This window comes from Leucoraja erinacea, chromosome 10 (genome assembly GCF_028641065.1).
Source record: "Leucoraja erinacea ecotype New England chromosome 10, Leri_hhj_1, whole genome shotgun sequence".
NCBI lineage: Eukaryota > Metazoa > Chordata > Chondrichthyes > Rajiformes > Rajidae > Leucoraja > Leucoraja erinaceus.
This window is the reverse complement of record NC_073386.1, coordinates 52,943,269-52,959,528: the sequence shown is the minus strand read 5'-3', so window position 1 is coordinate 52,959,528 and position 16,260 is coordinate 52,943,269. Positions and strand designations below refer to the sequence as shown.

The following is a 16,260-nucleotide window of genomic DNA, read 5'->3' as shown; positions in this document are numbered from 1 at the left end:
AGTGCAGAATATAGTTCGCAGCATTGTAGCGCATCAGTTCCAGAGACAAAGTCCAATGCCCACAATGGGGTAGAGGTGAATCGGACAGTACCCTAGCTAGTGGAAGGACCGTTCAGAAGCCTGGTGACAGAGGGGACAAAGCTGTTCCTGAGTCTGGTGGTGCGCGCTTTCAAGCTTCTATACCTTCTGCCGGACGGGAGCAGGGAGAAGAAGGAATGACCAGGGTGGGACAAGGCTTTGAATATGTCGGCTGCTTTTCCCTCTAAAACAGCGTGAAGTGTAGATGGAGTTATTGGTGGGGAGTCGGGTCTGCACTGTGATGGACTGGGCTACATCTGCTGCTCTCTGAAATTTCTTGGCGCCATTCCCAAACCAAGCTGTGTGATGCAATCCAGTAGTAGGCTTTCTCTAAGCCTGAGTAATCTATCGATAGAAACATCTCGGAGTGACTGCTTAGGTGAATCCTTTGCTGAAGGCAGAGAATTGGTAGGAGCAAAAATGTACAGCACAGTAAATAGTCAAGTATGATGACACATTTTATATTCTCATTTAATATTTTGCAAAGTAACGAACAGAGAAATGTAGAGTGGAGCAACACATCACGTTATAAATATCCTTTATTGTCACAACATCATTTTTGCTGTTTTCAGGCAACTGAAATCCTACCAACAGCGTGAGAGCAGTGCTGAGCTACTAACTACCTCATTGGAGACCCTCGGACTATCTTTGATCGGGCTATACCGGCTTTAACTTGTACGGAACCTTATTATTAACCTGGCACGATGATTTGTGTTGCCGTCGATAGAGCAGCACTTTGTTGTTGAGCCTTCCCAGTAACTCAAGCATTGCATGCTCTCCTGTCTTGGACATTTAAATTTTGCTTTATGCTTTTCATTGCTTTGCAAATATTGCCTGGAATGTCCAATTGTTTGACTACTTCGATTTTGTTGTTGTTGTTATTTATTCCTATTTATGTCTTTACTTGTTCGGAACAAATAAACAAATAAATAAATAAATAAATAAAAATAGGCTTGGACTGGTGTAAACCGATCCACCACTGACTCACACAGCTCTGTATCAAAGTTTGAATGAAAAAGAAAATCTGGACTCAGGGGCGGCACGGTGGTGCAGCGGTAGAGTTGCTGCCCTACAGCGCTTGCAGCGCCGGAGACCCGGGTTCGATCATGACTATGGATGTTGCCTGTATGGAGTTTGTACTTTCTCCCAGTGACCGAGTCCATTTTTCCGAGATCGTCGGTTTCCTCCCACACTCCAGAGACATGCAGTTTTGTAGGTTTGTAGGTTAAGTGACTTGGTATAAATGTAAACTGTTCCTAGTGTGTAGCATAGCGTTAATGTGCGGGGATCGCTGGTCGGTGTGGGCTCCATGCTGTATCCCTAAACTACACCAACCAAGGAACTGCAGATTGTTGTAATGGCACCCACCTCAACTGCTTCCTCTGCATCGAGCTGCAACAATTTCACCCCAGCTATTATCAGACAATTGAACCGTCCTCTCTAGAGAGGCGCCTACCTCATTGGAGACCAAACTATCGTTAATCAGACTTTATTGGACGTCATCTTGCACAAACCATTATTCACGTTATTCCCTTTATCATGTATCTGTACACTGTGGATGGCTTGATTGTAATCATGCATTGTTTTTCCGCTGACTGGTTAGCAGACAACAAAATCTTTTCACTGTACCTCAGTACACGTGACAAGAAACTAAACTGTTTCTCTTGCGACTTTATACTCAATTCAATGCCTATCACGATTTAGTGTGCATTCATTCTGCAGCGCGAATGGTTTGTGCACTGACTAATCGGGAAAGGGAGGGCCCAAGATATATCGAGCGTCTGTGTATTGTTGGTAACCATCTGAACACATCAAAGGCTTTGAGCAAATGGCTGCATCTTTGTCTTGATTGTGCTGCATCCTAATGCAATCACACTTGAAAAAATGTCAAAGATAGACAGTAAGTGCTGGAGTAACTCTGGACGTTTATCTCTTTAACTGCTGGCGAGACATCAACCGTCTTTACTTATCTCCTCCCCTTACCTACTCTAACTCCCCCGCCCGGCCATCTACCCTCGCTGGACCATCTTATCCCTCACTGACAGCAAAACATCAACCATCTTGCCTTTTCCCCATCCCTTACCTGCGTTAATCTAACCCCCTGTGAATGCCAAGCCCTCCTCTCACATCCCAACAATATTGAACCAAATGTGAGCTCTCCCGGCTTCTTAGTTCCAGCAGAAAAATGTTTGATTGCTTAACCCCTTCACGGGCACGTGCAAACAAATATCAACATCTTTCCCAGAAGATGTGCAGCCTATTCATAGAGTATAGAACGTAGAAGAGTACAACACAGGAACAAGCCCTTCGGCCCACAATGTCTGTGCCAAACATGATGCCAAGATCATCACTTATCTGCCTGTACATGACCCATGTCTCTCCATTCCCTGTAAATCAATGCGCCTGCCCAAAAGTCTCTTAAACATCACTGTCGTATCTGCTTCAAACACAATTCTTATCTGTCTGCACGTAATCCATATCCCTTCATTCCCTGTATATCTGTGCCTCTCTAAAAGCCTAAACACCACTGTTAGCATGGACAAGTTTAGTTTAGTTTAGTCTGGAAACAAAGCATGTATCAAAACAGGCCCTTCAGCCCACCGAGTCCACACCGACCACTGATCGCCCGTTCACACTAGTGCCACGTTATCCCACTTTCTCATCCACTCCCGACACACTAGGGGGTAATTTACAGAGGGCCAATTAACCTACAAACCTGCGCATCTTCGGGATGTGGGAGGAAACCAGAGCACCCGGAGGAATCCCGCGCGGTCACAGGGAGAACGTGCAAACTCCACACAGAGACAGTACCAGAGGTCAGGATTGAAACTAAATCTCTGGCGCTGTGAGGCAGCGGCTCTACCAGCTGTGTCACTGTGCAGCATATAGATGGGCCGAAGGGCTTGTTTCCATGCTGTACAGTTCTATGACTCTAAGTGGAAGTTCTATGGGTAAAAAGACTAATAAAACTTAAATAAAGGTAATACAGGAACTTTACACATACCGACTAAAGTGAGTGAGTCAGGATTATCCTTATTGAAACTATCTATCAAGTTGCAGTTAATGTGATAACCGTGAAGATATTTTCACAGTTGCCATCATTGCTTTGAATGTAAATAACCTTCTTATACTTACAGTAACTCTCTAGTTAAAATAAAACTCTTGCCTGACAAGTCACTGAAATGCTTGTTATGAACTGAGGATGTGTCCAACCATTAATAAAGGCCGCGTATTTTAAAAGATTCTGCGACTCGCTATCTTATGCCATCACTCCAAGCTATTTACTTTAAATTAGCAAAAAAAAAAACCCCAGCAATAATAAATAAATACTTTCATCACCACAGTTCCTTATTTCTGTATCAGAACATTATGTAATTTGTCATAGAGTTCAGTACAAAGCAGTCCAGGCTAAAACTGTTCCACGGCGACCAGCCAAGGAAATATCTCCCAGTTCATCTTCAAATCCGGTCAATGTTAATGAGGGAGATTAATTCTTCCCCCGCTTCCAAATCAAATCTGTCGCAGTTTCTTCCCCTCTAATTCTTCTTGTGAAGGAAAGCAAAACGTTCTTGGTTTCGGTGAGAAGGGTTGCAGTTATGCATGGCGATTGGAAATGTGTTAGTCACTGAGGTCGGGGACTATTCCCTGCCCTTTCCTTTTCCGAATGAGTTCACTGTGGCACGGTCGACATTGAGTGCCACTGTTGTGTTTTTATTTTCATGCATCCTGGCTGGTATTGACTCTCTAGTTCTACGCAAGGCTGTGGTGTTCACAACTACAGGCAATGTAGACTCGGTGATCCATGCGCTCATCGCCTTATTGTTGCAGAGAACTCCGCATTTAACGATGGCTGTTGTTGGCTTGTATCTTGTTGATCAGGTTTACATAGACATCCGATTTTAAAAACCTCGGGTACGAATCCTTCTCCATCAAACCGAAGATAATTCTTTGGGCTCCCTCAAAACAGCCATTAGTTGGCAGCAGAATACTTCTGCTGAGCAGATCCCGCATATTACCATCAATATTGACCTAGATTTAGAAAAAGATATTTGGTTTATTATTTGTTCAGTACTTGTACTCATCTCTATATCATATTTAAAAGGCAATGCTTTTCTGGTCTTAAAAGGAACACCCTGCTCAATCCAAGACATTTCAACTATCTTTAAGCAGACTTTATCACACTTCCATGTTATATCTTAGCAAAAAATGTTGTCCCCTTTATCTATGTATCTGTGCATTGTGTGCGGCTTCATTCTATTCATGCACAGTCTTTTCTTTGACTGGACAGCATGTAAATAAAAGCTCTTCACTGTCGGAAGGAATTGCAGATGATGATAGACAGAAAATGCTGGAGTAACTCAGCCGGACAGGCACCATCTCTAGAAACATAGAAACATAGAAATTAGGTGCAGGAGTAGGCCATTCGGCCCTTTGTGCCTGCAGCTCAATGAGTTACTCCAGCATTTTGTGTCTAGTTTTTCACTGTACACATGGCAGTAATGAGCTAAAGTAAACTAAAAAAATGAATTGGTTTCACTACCCTGCTGGAAAAGAGAAGGTAGATTCACCAAACTCTCTGCGTGAAAAAACTTCTTCCCAGCGGGTTTAAAGCAGCATCCTTAAGAAGTGAAGGAAATGGACTTCCCTAACATCGGAAGGCCTTCCTGCAACTAGCCTATTTCTATAAGCTCCCTTCTAGAAGAGCTGCTGGATAGCTCAATGAGTTACTCCAGCATTTTGTGTCTAGTTTTTCACTGTACACATGGCAGTAATGAGCTAAAGTAAACTAAAAAATGTAAGAAAAAACTGCAAATGCTGGTAAGATCGAAGCGGGTGAAGTAGCATCTATGAAGCGAAGGAAATAGGTAACGTTTTGGGTAGGCCCGAAACGTTGCCTATTTCCTTCGCTCCATAGATGCTGCTGCACCCGCTGAGTTTCTCCAGCTTTTTTGTGTAACCTTCGATTCTCCAGCATCTGCAGTTCACAATTAAACACTTGAGGGGTTGGACAGACTTGGATTGTTTTCTCTGGAATGCCAGAGGTTGAGAGGAGACTTGATGGAAGTCTACAAAATGACGAGAGGCAGAGATAGTCAAGTCAAGAGTGTTTTTTTGTCATATATCCTGAATCAAAACAATAATGTTCTTACTTGCTGCAGCGGCAGCACCAAACGTTGTAAGCACGGTGCTCAATAGATAAAGATATATTGTTCTACCCATGGTGGAAATGTCAGAGACGAGAGGGCATAGGTTTAAGGTGAGAGGGGTAAAATTTAAAGAAGATGTGCGTGGCAAATTTGGAACGTATTGCTCGGAGTGGTGCTGAAGGTATATAAGATGTGGCTTTTTGATAGGCTGGGAATGGAGTATAGGAAGGAACTGCAGATGCCAGTTTACACCGAAGATAGACACAAAATGCTGGAGCAACTCCGCGGGACAGGCAGCTTCTCTGGAGAAAAGGAATAGGTGACGTTTCGGGTCACTCAAGTCCTCTCAGTCCGAAGAAGGGTCTCGACTATTCCTCTTCTCCAGAGATGCTGCCTGACCCGCTGAGTTACTCCAGACAATGGCCGGGTGTGGATCACGTGCATGCACATGAGGTTAGTTTAATTTGGCATCATGTTAGGCACAGACATTGTGGGCCGAAGGGCCTGTTGCTGTGCTGTACTGTTCTATGTTTAATGTTCTAATGGTCCCCTGTGCAGCATAACAGCTGAGTTTACCTGTGCCATCATTTCTGGTGTTGTCACGAAGATCCCTTTGTGTTTGCACTGTCAACAGTTTCAGTTCTGCTAAATTTTTAAATATAGAAAAAAACCCGACGTATGTGATGATTTGTGTTGCCGCCGATAGAGCAGCACTTTGTTTAGTTTAGATTAGTTTAGAGATACAGCGCGGGAACAGGCTCTTCGGCCCACTGTGTCCGCGCCGACCAGCAATCCCCGTACATTAACACTATCCTACACCCACTAGGAACAGTTTTTACATTTACCAAGCCAATTAACCTACAAACTTTGTTGTTGAGCCTTCCTAGTAACTGAAGCATTGCATGCCCTCCTGTTTTGGTTTGAACCATATTAAATAGGCTTGGACTGGTGTAAACTGATCCACCACTGACTCACACAGCTCTGTATCAAAGTTTAAATGAACACAAGGGTTGCACGGTGGCGCAGCGCGAGAGTTGCCGCCTTGCAGCGCTTACAGCACTAGAGACCCCGGGTTCAATCCCGACTACGGGTGCTGTCTGCATGGAGTTTGTACGTTCTCCCCGTGACCGCCTGGGTTTACTATGAGATCTTTGGTTTCCTCCCACACTCCAAACAGGTACAGGTTTGTAGGTTAAATAACTTGGTATCAATTTAAAATTGCCCCTAGAGTGTGTGGGATAGTGTTAATGTGTGGGGGATTGCTGGTTGGCAAGGACTCGTTGGGCCGAAGGGCCTGTTTCCGCACTGTATCTCTAAACTAAAATAAACAGGGAACTGCAGATTGTCTTTATGGCACCCGCCTCAGCTACTTCCTCTGCAACGAGCTGCTGCGACACTTTCCTCCTCCCAGCTGTTATCAGGCAATTGAACTGTTCTCTTTAGAGATCCACCTACCTCATTGGAGACCAAACTATCTTTAATCAGCCTTTGTTGGACTTTATCTTGCACGAAACAACGAAACGTTATTCACTTTATCATGTATCTGTACGCTGTGGACGGCTCGATTGTAATCATGTACAGGCTTTTTGCTGACTGGATAGCACGCAACAAAAAACTTTCCACTGTCTCTCGGTACATGTGACATTAATAAACTAAACTAAACTAAAACAACGTTTAATCGGTTCAGTGCCACAACCTCAAGGGCAAAATTGCACAAAAAAACTTGGCAGTGAACAGGTTAAAGTACATTTGGACAGGTACGTGGATAGGAAAGGTTTAGAGGAATACAAGCGAGTGGATGGGGCATCTCGGTGGCATGGGCAAATTGGGCTGAAGGCCCATATTTCCATGCTGTATGAGAATGAGTCTATGGACCTGCAGATGCTGGTATACAAAAAGACACACAGAGTGCTGGTAGACAAAAATGCTGGAGAAACTCAGCGGGTGAGGCAGCATCTATGGAACGAAGGAATACGTGTCCCTTCTTCAGACTGATGTGGGTGTGGGGGGCAGGAAGAAGAAAGGAAGAGGCGGAGACAGTGGGCTGTGGGAGAGGGGAAAGAGGGAAAAAAAAGCAATGACTACCTGAAATTGGAGAAGTCAATGTTCATACCGCTGGGGTGTAAACTGTCCAAGCTAAATATGAGGTGCTGCTCCTCCAATTTGCGGTGGGCCTCACTCTGGCCATGGAGGAGGCCCAGGACAGAAAGGTCGGATTCGGAATGGGCCTCACTCGCTGAGTTTCTCCAGCATTTTTGTCAACCTTAGACTTTTTTCAGCATCTGCAGTTCTTTTTCGAGTAACTTCGAGAGTCAGGCAGCATGTCTGGAGTATATGGCCTGTTAATGCATTTATGGGCCGCACAGTGGCGCAGCGATATAGAGTTGTTGTCTTACAGCACCAGAGACCCGGGTTCAACCCTGACTACGGGCGCTGCATGTACGGAGTTTGTGCGTTCTCCCCGTGACCGCTGTGGTCTTTCTCCGGGTGCTCCGGCTCCCTCCCACACTCCAAAGACATACAGGTTTGTAGGTTGATTGGCCTTGGTAAAATTGTAAATTGTCCCCAGTGTGTAGGATGATGCTAGTGTACTGGTGGTCAATGGCGGGGCCTGGACTCGGTGGGCTGTAGGTCTGAAGTCTTAAAGTCTAAAATCAAAGATTTGTGTAGCCTACAACCCAACAGTATGAAGACTGAATTCTCCAATATCAGGTAACTAGCCTAAGCCTCCCTTCCTTCTTCCCCCTGCCTCTATCCCCCCTCCCCCCTCCTCCCCCTCCCCCCCATCCCCTACCTCTTTCCCCTATGATCCACCTGGTTTTGCACCTATTTCTCATCTCCTATTCCTCTTGCAACTATATTCCCTACTTTGCAATTTGCATCTCTTCTAGTCTTATCTCACACCTTTTGTCCTTTCATCTCTGGCCTTCGTCCAACCATCTGCCTATCAAAACTCCCCTTCACCCGTATCCACCTCTCACATGCCAGGCTTTGTCCTGCCCCTCCAGCTTGCTAGCCGCCTGAAGAAGGGTCCCGACCTGAGACGTCGCCTATCCATGTTCTCCACAGATACTGCCTGACCCGCTGAATAACTCCAGCACTCTGTGTCTTTTTTGTACACCACCAGCACCTGCAGTTGCTTGCCTCTAAAGATGTTTGTTTGATCTTTCTGAGGATTGGCCAGGCTACAGAAACAGTCTTTGCTTTTGCCGCAAGAACAAGCTGCAACGCAACGGTAAAATAAAATCACAAAGGAGAGGCGACTCTTTCACCCAGAGGGTAGTGTGTGTGTATGGAACGAGCTTCTAGAGGAGGTGGTTGAGGCAGGTAAAAGAATGCAAAGACACCTGGACAGGTATATAGAAAGGAAAGGTTTGTGGGATATGGGCCAAACAAGGGCAAATGGGGACTAGCTTAGATGGAGCATTGTAGTCGGTATGGGCTGAATGGCCCGATTCTGTCCTGTATGGCTTTCTATGCCTTGCAAAGGAAACACTAGATCTAAAGGCATAAAGTGTCATGGAGTCATACAGCAGGGAAACAGGCCCTTCAGAAGTAAGGGTGTTAGACCCAACATTATTTAGTAGGAACTCTTCCTGTATTAGAACTAGTGCACTTATTTGTGCACAAAAGGACACAAACTGCTGGAGTAACTCGGCCGGTCAGGCAGTATCTCTGGAGAACGTGGGTAGGCGACTTTTCGGGTCGGGACCCTTCTTCAGACAGATGAAAGGTCTGAACTGATCAATCTGAAGAAGTGTTCCGAGAATGATCCACGTTCTCCAGAGGTGCTCTGAGATTCAGATTCAGATTCAACTTTATTGCTCTGCCTGTCCCGCTGAGTTAAGCCCCTGTTCCACTTTCCCGAGTTACTCGCGAATTCACCCGAGTTTTCCCCTTGATTCAAACTCGGAGAAAGTCCGTAGCGGGTCCGTAGGAGTCTGTAGATATTTTGTAGCGGCTCGTAATGCCAGCCGTAGGTACTTGGGGCATCAGGTAAGTCGGGACGTTTTTTCAGCTTGTTGAAAAATGTCCACGAGTAAAACAAAAGCCCCGGGCACCTACGGCCGGCATCTCCGAGTTTGAATCAAGGGGAAAACTTGGGAAAATTTGTGATTAACTCAGGAAAGTGGGACAGGGACTTCACTCCAGCATTTTGCGTCTTCCTGTAAATTAACCCGGAATCCGCAGTTCCTTGTTTCTATCTATTTGTATATTTCAGATCAGAGGCTGTTGAGTATAAAACACTCACTTGCTTCGGGGCATCACTCCTGATGAACTCTCTGAAGATGTGCTGGGCCTTGGAGCTTAGTTTATCCGTAGACTTGGTTTTCTTGTAATCCTCACAGACCAGCCAGAAATCAATGTTCTCCTCACTGAACTCCGACTTGAGGAAAGCTCTAAACGCTGCGAGACCACCTACAGGAGGAGAAGGCATCCATTTAGATTTGGGGTCAAACACACCGGGAATAAATGAATGGCAGCAAGCGTACGAGGTCAGGGTGGGAACGATTCACTCACGTGGGTCTGTAAGAAGGACTTCCAGTGACTTGGACCATTGCGTTGCCTCTTCAAGGGTCAGGCTGCGTAAAACAGAAGCAAATGAATTAGTTACACAGACACAAAATGCTGGAGTAACTCAGTGGGACAGGCAGCATCTCTGGAGAGAAGGAAGATCAGACGAAGAAGGGCCTCGACCCAAAACGTCACCCATTCCTTCTCTCCGGCGATGTTGCCTGTCCCGTTGAGTTACTCCAGCATTTTGTGTCCATCTTCGGTGTAAACTGAAATTAATTTGTTAGTTCATTCCTAAATTCAACTCAAATTTCAATTCTTTAAGATAGCTAATTTGTACTGAAAGTTGTACAGTTACTTCAAATCAACTTTACAAATACTGGAGTATTCCACTAAAGGACACAAGTGCTGGAGTTACAATGGGCCAGGCAGCAACTCTGGAGAACATGGATAGGTGACGTTTTGGGTTGTGACCCTTCTTCAGACGGATATATCTGAAGTAATAAAAAGGAACTGTAGATTCTGGTTTACAAAAATAAAGGACACAAGTGCTGGAGTAACAATGGGCCAGGCAGCAACTCTGGAAAACATGGCTTGGTGACGTTTCGGGTCTTGACCCTTCTTCAGACTGATGTATCTGAAGTAATAAAAAGGAACTGTAGATTCTGGTTTACAAAAAAAGGACACAAGTGCTGGAGTAACAATGGGTCAGGCAGCAACTCTGGAGAAGATGGTACGTTTTGGGTCGCGACCCTTCCTCAGACTGATGGTACTTTGTGTCCTTTCCCATCAACCAGAGTCTGCAGTTCCTTGTTTCTACTGGAGTACTAAGCTTATTGATTTTGCCTATGAACTACTTGCTGGTAATATCGTGAATATTCCTCCAACAATGAAACTACAATTCTGCTCTGCCCCGGCTTTCATTGTGCAAGCTGCAGCCCGATTGCATGAAGTGCATTTAACTTTTAGTTCGTGATAACATTTAGAAAGTGCCTGTTAAAACGCAATGAGAGAGATAACACTTACCCCATGGACAGGTCGAGATTTCCTGTCATGTTGGATAAAAAACTAATTGCAGGATGATGAGGCTCAGAATTCAGTAGTATGGAAAACAGACGATTCTTGAGATCTTTGGCACTGAGGCAACATGCAAAAAAAGAAACGCCAGTGTTAGCAATATTACTTTTAATTAAACAACTGTAGTACCTGAAGCATAAAGAACTTCTGGTAGAACAACCGAAGAGCTGGTAATAGGATTTTTACAAATTATTTTTAGCATTACTTTACTCAAATATTAATAACATATCTGTTAAGACTGATGCGGCGACACGATCAGATAGAATTTACCAAAAGAAAGTCAGCTTAAAAGACAAACTCATGAAGGAAATAAGTGGCGTAATCGAGTGAGTTTGCACCAGTCGAGGTGCTGTTGAAATGACCCGAGCTATCGATTGACTAACAACACCACACTCAGCTATATAGATAGCGTGTGTTCGTTGGAGTTGATTTGAGTTTTGCTGACGCCCAGTTATTCCCTTGCAATAATTTGCATTCATTTTCCATTTTTGATCTCAGCTAAGAGTGTGATATTTCCATATTCTAATCAACACAATGAGCAGCAATGTATTTACGAGGAAGGTCTGGCCCCACTATAATCTACATTATACTCACCCTTCTGCTTTACGTCATTTTAACAAGTGCTGAAATGTTCACCAGAAATATCAGCTCACAAAATTAACGCTCATTTAGTGACAAAACATCTAACCTTTCCTTGCTTTGTTTCAGCCAAATGTGTTCTCCCCTAGTTTAACTGGATCAGTGCACGTTAGGTTCTCATGTGGCATTGAGATTAAATATTTAGCTTGTGCCTATGCTAGTTTCACTGTCTGTATCCCTTCGTTATCACCTCGCCCACAGCCAACAATGGACCATTGTGGGCTCCACCTCCCCTTGGTCATTGGTCCCGGCTCTGATTTGTCCTGCACCTTTACATACCTCTAGTTTCTTTGATTGAAAATGTACAGATTGGAAAGCAACGGCGAGTCAGCAACTCTACAAACAAAGTTACAACTTAGAGGGTTCTCTCACTGAGACAACCAGTGGTATGAATATAGACTTATCTAGCTTCAAGTAACCCTTGCTTTCCCTCTCTCTCCGTCCCTCCCCCTTCCTAGTTCTCTGACCAGTCTGACTGTCCCCTTGATAACATTTTATCTGTGTGTGCTTCGTTGTCACCTTCTCCCAGCGAACAATGATCTATTCAACATTTTCCTTGAGCTGCATCCCCTTTGATGCCTCGTTATCACACCTTACCCTTCCATATCTCTGCGTCTCCCTCTCCCCTGACTCTCAGTCTCAGTCCGAGTTACTCCAGCATTTTGAGTCTACTTTAAGAGAAAGATGAGAATGCTTACAGGTCCTTTGCTTTCTTTTTCTCAGCCACTTTGGTTCTGCAGTCATTGATGTCTTTCTCTTTGGTTGATGAGCTCTGACACAGCATGAGTTCGAGCATGTCTGTCTGGTTGGTGTGCAGTGGTTGATTTAGTAGGCTCTGCTTCATGTGTTGTTCGGTAAGTGCTGCCTTCTCTCACGTTCTGGGCTAGATATATAGGCAGGGCCCATGGTGGTCGAGGGGTGGGGTGCGGGGGTTTAGTGGGAAAGTACTGCTTGTACGTCTAGAACTGTGCCGTGAACTCACACCACAAAAAAGAGGAAGTGTGTGTCTACTGAACCCTTCTTGACGTTGTTGCTCAACCAAGCGACAACATAATGCGCATGTTACGCTGCACTCTGATTCTCAGTTCAAACACGCTCACTATCTCAAGATCATGCAAATAGTCACTTTTTACGTTGCTCTTTGTCAGAAGTGCGACAGGCCAACCATTTGCATCATGTTTTGCTTGGGATGTTTTTGCTGCAGCTTCTGAATCGATGCCGGGTGAACGTTAGGGGTCGATGCCGTAAGAGCATTTAGCATGTATGTGAAAAACTCACCGCAGCGTTTAGTGAGGCTGATAATGTGGCTAGGTATTGATGCAACATTCATTAAACTTTCATTTCACAATTGCTAGAAATCTTGAAGCTTGAGCTAGAGTTCTACAGTGGTATAATGGTGAAATGGGCCTTTCAGCCCAACATGCCCACACTGACCAACATACCCCATCTACACTATTCCCACCTACCTGCATTTGGCCCAAATCCCTCTAAACCTGTCCTATCTGTGTACCTGTCTAAACGTTTCTTAAATGCTGCGATAGTACCTGCCTCAAGTACCTCCTCTGGCAGCCCATTCATTGCAACCATGTGTTCTCTCTGTGACCATGTGGGTTTCATCCGGGTGCTCCAGTTTCCTCCCACATGCCAAAGACGTGCAAGTTCGTAGGTTAATTGGCTTCTGTAAATTGTCCCTAGTGTGTAGAATAGTGCTGGTGTACGGGTGGCTGCTGGTCAGTGCGGACTCGTTGGGCCGAAGGGCCTGTTTCCACGCCGTATCTCTAAACTACATTAACCTAAACTAAACCAAACCAAAGTTAAAATTCTATTCAATTACGGCAACCAATATCGTATCATGAACTGTTAATGTTCACTAACTAACACCTTCCTATCTGGAAAAGAAAATTGCCACGAGCAGGATTTCCACATTTTCCTGCAACATAAATGGCGGCCATTTGGACAATCCAGTCTACGTAACCTAATCATTCCCATTCCCGTGCTTATATCATGCGACCATTTGACAGCACTGGGCCGCTACTCGCTGGAGTTTAGAAAATTGATGGGAGACCTCATTGAAACTTATAGAATAATGAAAGGCATAGATAGTGGATGTGGAGAATATGTTTCCACTGATGGGAGAGTCTAGGACCAGAGGTCACAACCTCAGAATTAAAGGACGCTCTTTTAACAAGGAGGTGAGGAGGAACCTCGTTTGTCCGAGGGTAGTTAATCTGTGGAACTCATTGCCACAGAGGGCTGTGGAGGCCAAGGCAGTGGATATTTTTAAGGCAGAGATAGATAAGTTCTTGATTATAACGGCTGTCGAGGGTTATGGGGAGAAGGCAGGAAAATGGGATTAGGTGGCGGAGATCAGCCATGATTGAATGGTGGGATCGATGTGACGAATGACCTAGTTCTACTCCTATAAGTTGTGAGCCTGTGAGCCCTCACCCTCTATTCCCACAGCCCACCCACACACGGGGCAACTTACAGTCATCAATTAGACTGCTGGCCTGCATGTCTTGGGGACCTGGATGCAAAGTAGATCCCACAAAGGAAACCCACATGGTCACAGGAAGACCATGCAGACTCCACACAGACAGCACCCGAGGTCAGGACCTGGTTATTGTGCGTTTGTTCATCTATCACACAGGAGAACAAATGAAGACTTTGAGCAGTCACATGGCACTGACTCTGCGAGGCAGAGGCCAACACCCAGTGCTGGACCGGAAAACATGCTAGGTTGATTTAATGCCAGCCTTGAAGTTGGCAAAGCTGGAAGATTCTGTCATCCATGTGTGCATGTGTGTGTGTGCGCATGCGTGTGTTGCTTCCGTGATTATGAATGTGTGTTTGTGTGTGTGTGTGTTCATGTGTGTCTTTATGCATGTGTTAATGTGCTTTTATGTGTGTGTTTGTGTTTGTGCATGCGCGCGAGTGTTTGTGGGTGGATACGTGTGTCAGTTTATCTGTGTGTTTGTGTTCGTGCATGTGCGCGAGTGTTTGTGTGTCTTTGTACATGTGTTTATGTATGTGTTTGTGTGTTTGTGCATGCGCGAGAGTGTGTGGGTGTGTTTATGTGTGTATATGAGTGTGTGTCTTTCTGTGTGTGTGTAGATATGTGTGTTTGTGTGTGTTTGTTGTGTGTATGTGTGCGTGTGCATGTCTGCGTGCATGTGTGTGTATATGCGCGTTGTCATTGTCGGCTGATGGACCTGTTGCTGTGTTGTTCTGTTTGTTCACCATTTGACGTTGAAACACAGTTTGAGGCACTGGCCCTCTAGATTTCTAGCAAATGAAGAATGATAGTTACAGATGCAGCGTTGAAACCAGGCCACATTATCAACCTCAGTAACTGCTAAAGTGAGTATTTCACGTATAAGCTAACTGCTCTTATGACATCGACCCCTAACTTACACCCAGTATCGTTTCAGAAGCTGCAGCAAAAACATCCCAGTGAATCCTGGGATCATCTGTTGTACTATTGACAAAGACCAACGTAAAAACAGAATATTTGCGTGATGTTGACATACTGTGTTCAGCGCCATAGAGTCACAGTCATACAGCACAAAAACAAACCCATCGGCCCAACTTGCCCCCGCCGAGCAAGATGCCCCATCTACGCTAATCCCACCTGCTCACATATGGCCCTTATCCATCTAAACCTCTGCTGAATTAAAAACCAGAGCACAGCTTTACAAGTAGATGTGCTGTGCATTTACTCTGATGTGAGCCACCACACATAGAGAACAGTGGGTTCAAGCGCTGGGTCTGGCGGCACAGGGGTGCAACGATAGAGTTGCTGCCTCACAGCGCCAGAGACACGGGTTCAATCCTGGCCTCGGCTGCTGCCTGTTCGGAGTGGGGTTTTCCCCGTGACCGCGTGGGTCTTTGTACGGGTACTCCGGTTTCCCCCCACACTCCAAAGACGTACAGATTTGTAAGTTAATTGGTTTCAGTCAAAATATTAAATTGTCCCTTTGTGTGTAGGATAGTGTTAATGCACAGGGTGATCGCTGGCCAGCACGGACTCGGTGGGACGAAGGGCCAGACTCTCCTTCAGTCCACCAAGCGTTCTCGCACGTTCTCCCTGTGACCATGTGGGTTTCCTCCGGGTGCTCCGGTTTCCTCCCACATCCGGTTTCCACCCACATCCCAAAGACGTGCCGGCTTGCACATCAACTAGCCCTCTGTAAATTGCCACTAGATTGTAGGGAGTGGATAGGAAAGCGGGAAAACATAGAAATAGTGAATGGGTGATCGATGGTCGGCTGGCCGGCCAAAGGGCCTGTTTCCACTGTGTATATGTATCTGTAAAGATACCGGCTTGGATTTCTGCAAGGTGACCCGGTCTAAAAGCTGTCTGAAAGGCTGTGATGACTCCTAGCAAGAATAGACACACACTGCCACTTCCGTAAGAAAACAATTTTCCTTTCCTGGCCCATTAATCACCACTGTCTGCTGACTTTCCTGTTTTAGCTTGCAATCTGTCTGCAAGGTTGACGTTTTTTTAATCACAGGATGAGTGAGCGTTGGGCAATCCAGTCTTCCGCTACATTTGGATGTAAGCAATGGCTCTCATGCTGAACCCGTCTCCTGAAACACCACAACCCCCATTAAGCTCTGAACTACATAGAATATTATTGTTATTATTGCACTATTATTTTTGTTTGTGATTTATGTGTTTTCTGACAAAAGGATCTCAACCCGAAACGTCACCCATTCCTTCTCTCCAGAGATGCTGCCTGTCCCGCTGAGTTACTCCAGCATTTTGTGTCTATCATCTATTTATATATAAATTTGTGTG

At 45.2% G+C, this 16,260-nt stretch overlaps 1 protein-coding gene across 2 annotated transcripts; it reads right to left on the bottom strand.

Moving 5' to 3' along the window:
* Positions 1-531: 531 nt before the first annotated feature.
* LOC129701215 (regulator of G-protein signaling 21-like) lies at positions 532-12,442 on the bottom strand. Of its 2 annotated transcripts, none has more exons than XM_055642318.1 (5): positions 12,155-12,442; positions 10,767-10,877; positions 9,747-9,808; positions 9,478-9,644; positions 532-4,107 (listed from the first exon to the last, which is right to left on the bottom strand). In XM_055642318.1, the coding sequence occupies exons 1-5, from the start codon at positions 12,298-12,300 to the stop codon at positions 3,919-3,921; spliced, it is 675 nt and encodes a 224-aa protein (XP_055498293.1). In that variant the 5' UTR covers positions 12,301-12,442; the 3' UTR covers positions 532-3,918. The 2 variants fall into 2 exon arrangements, with proteins under 2 accessions (XP_055498293.1, XP_055498292.1); XM_055642317.1 differs by lacking the exon at positions 12,155-12,442 and adding an exon at positions 11,088-11,662.
* Between the last annotated feature and the right edge of the window lie 3,818 nt (positions 12,443-16,260).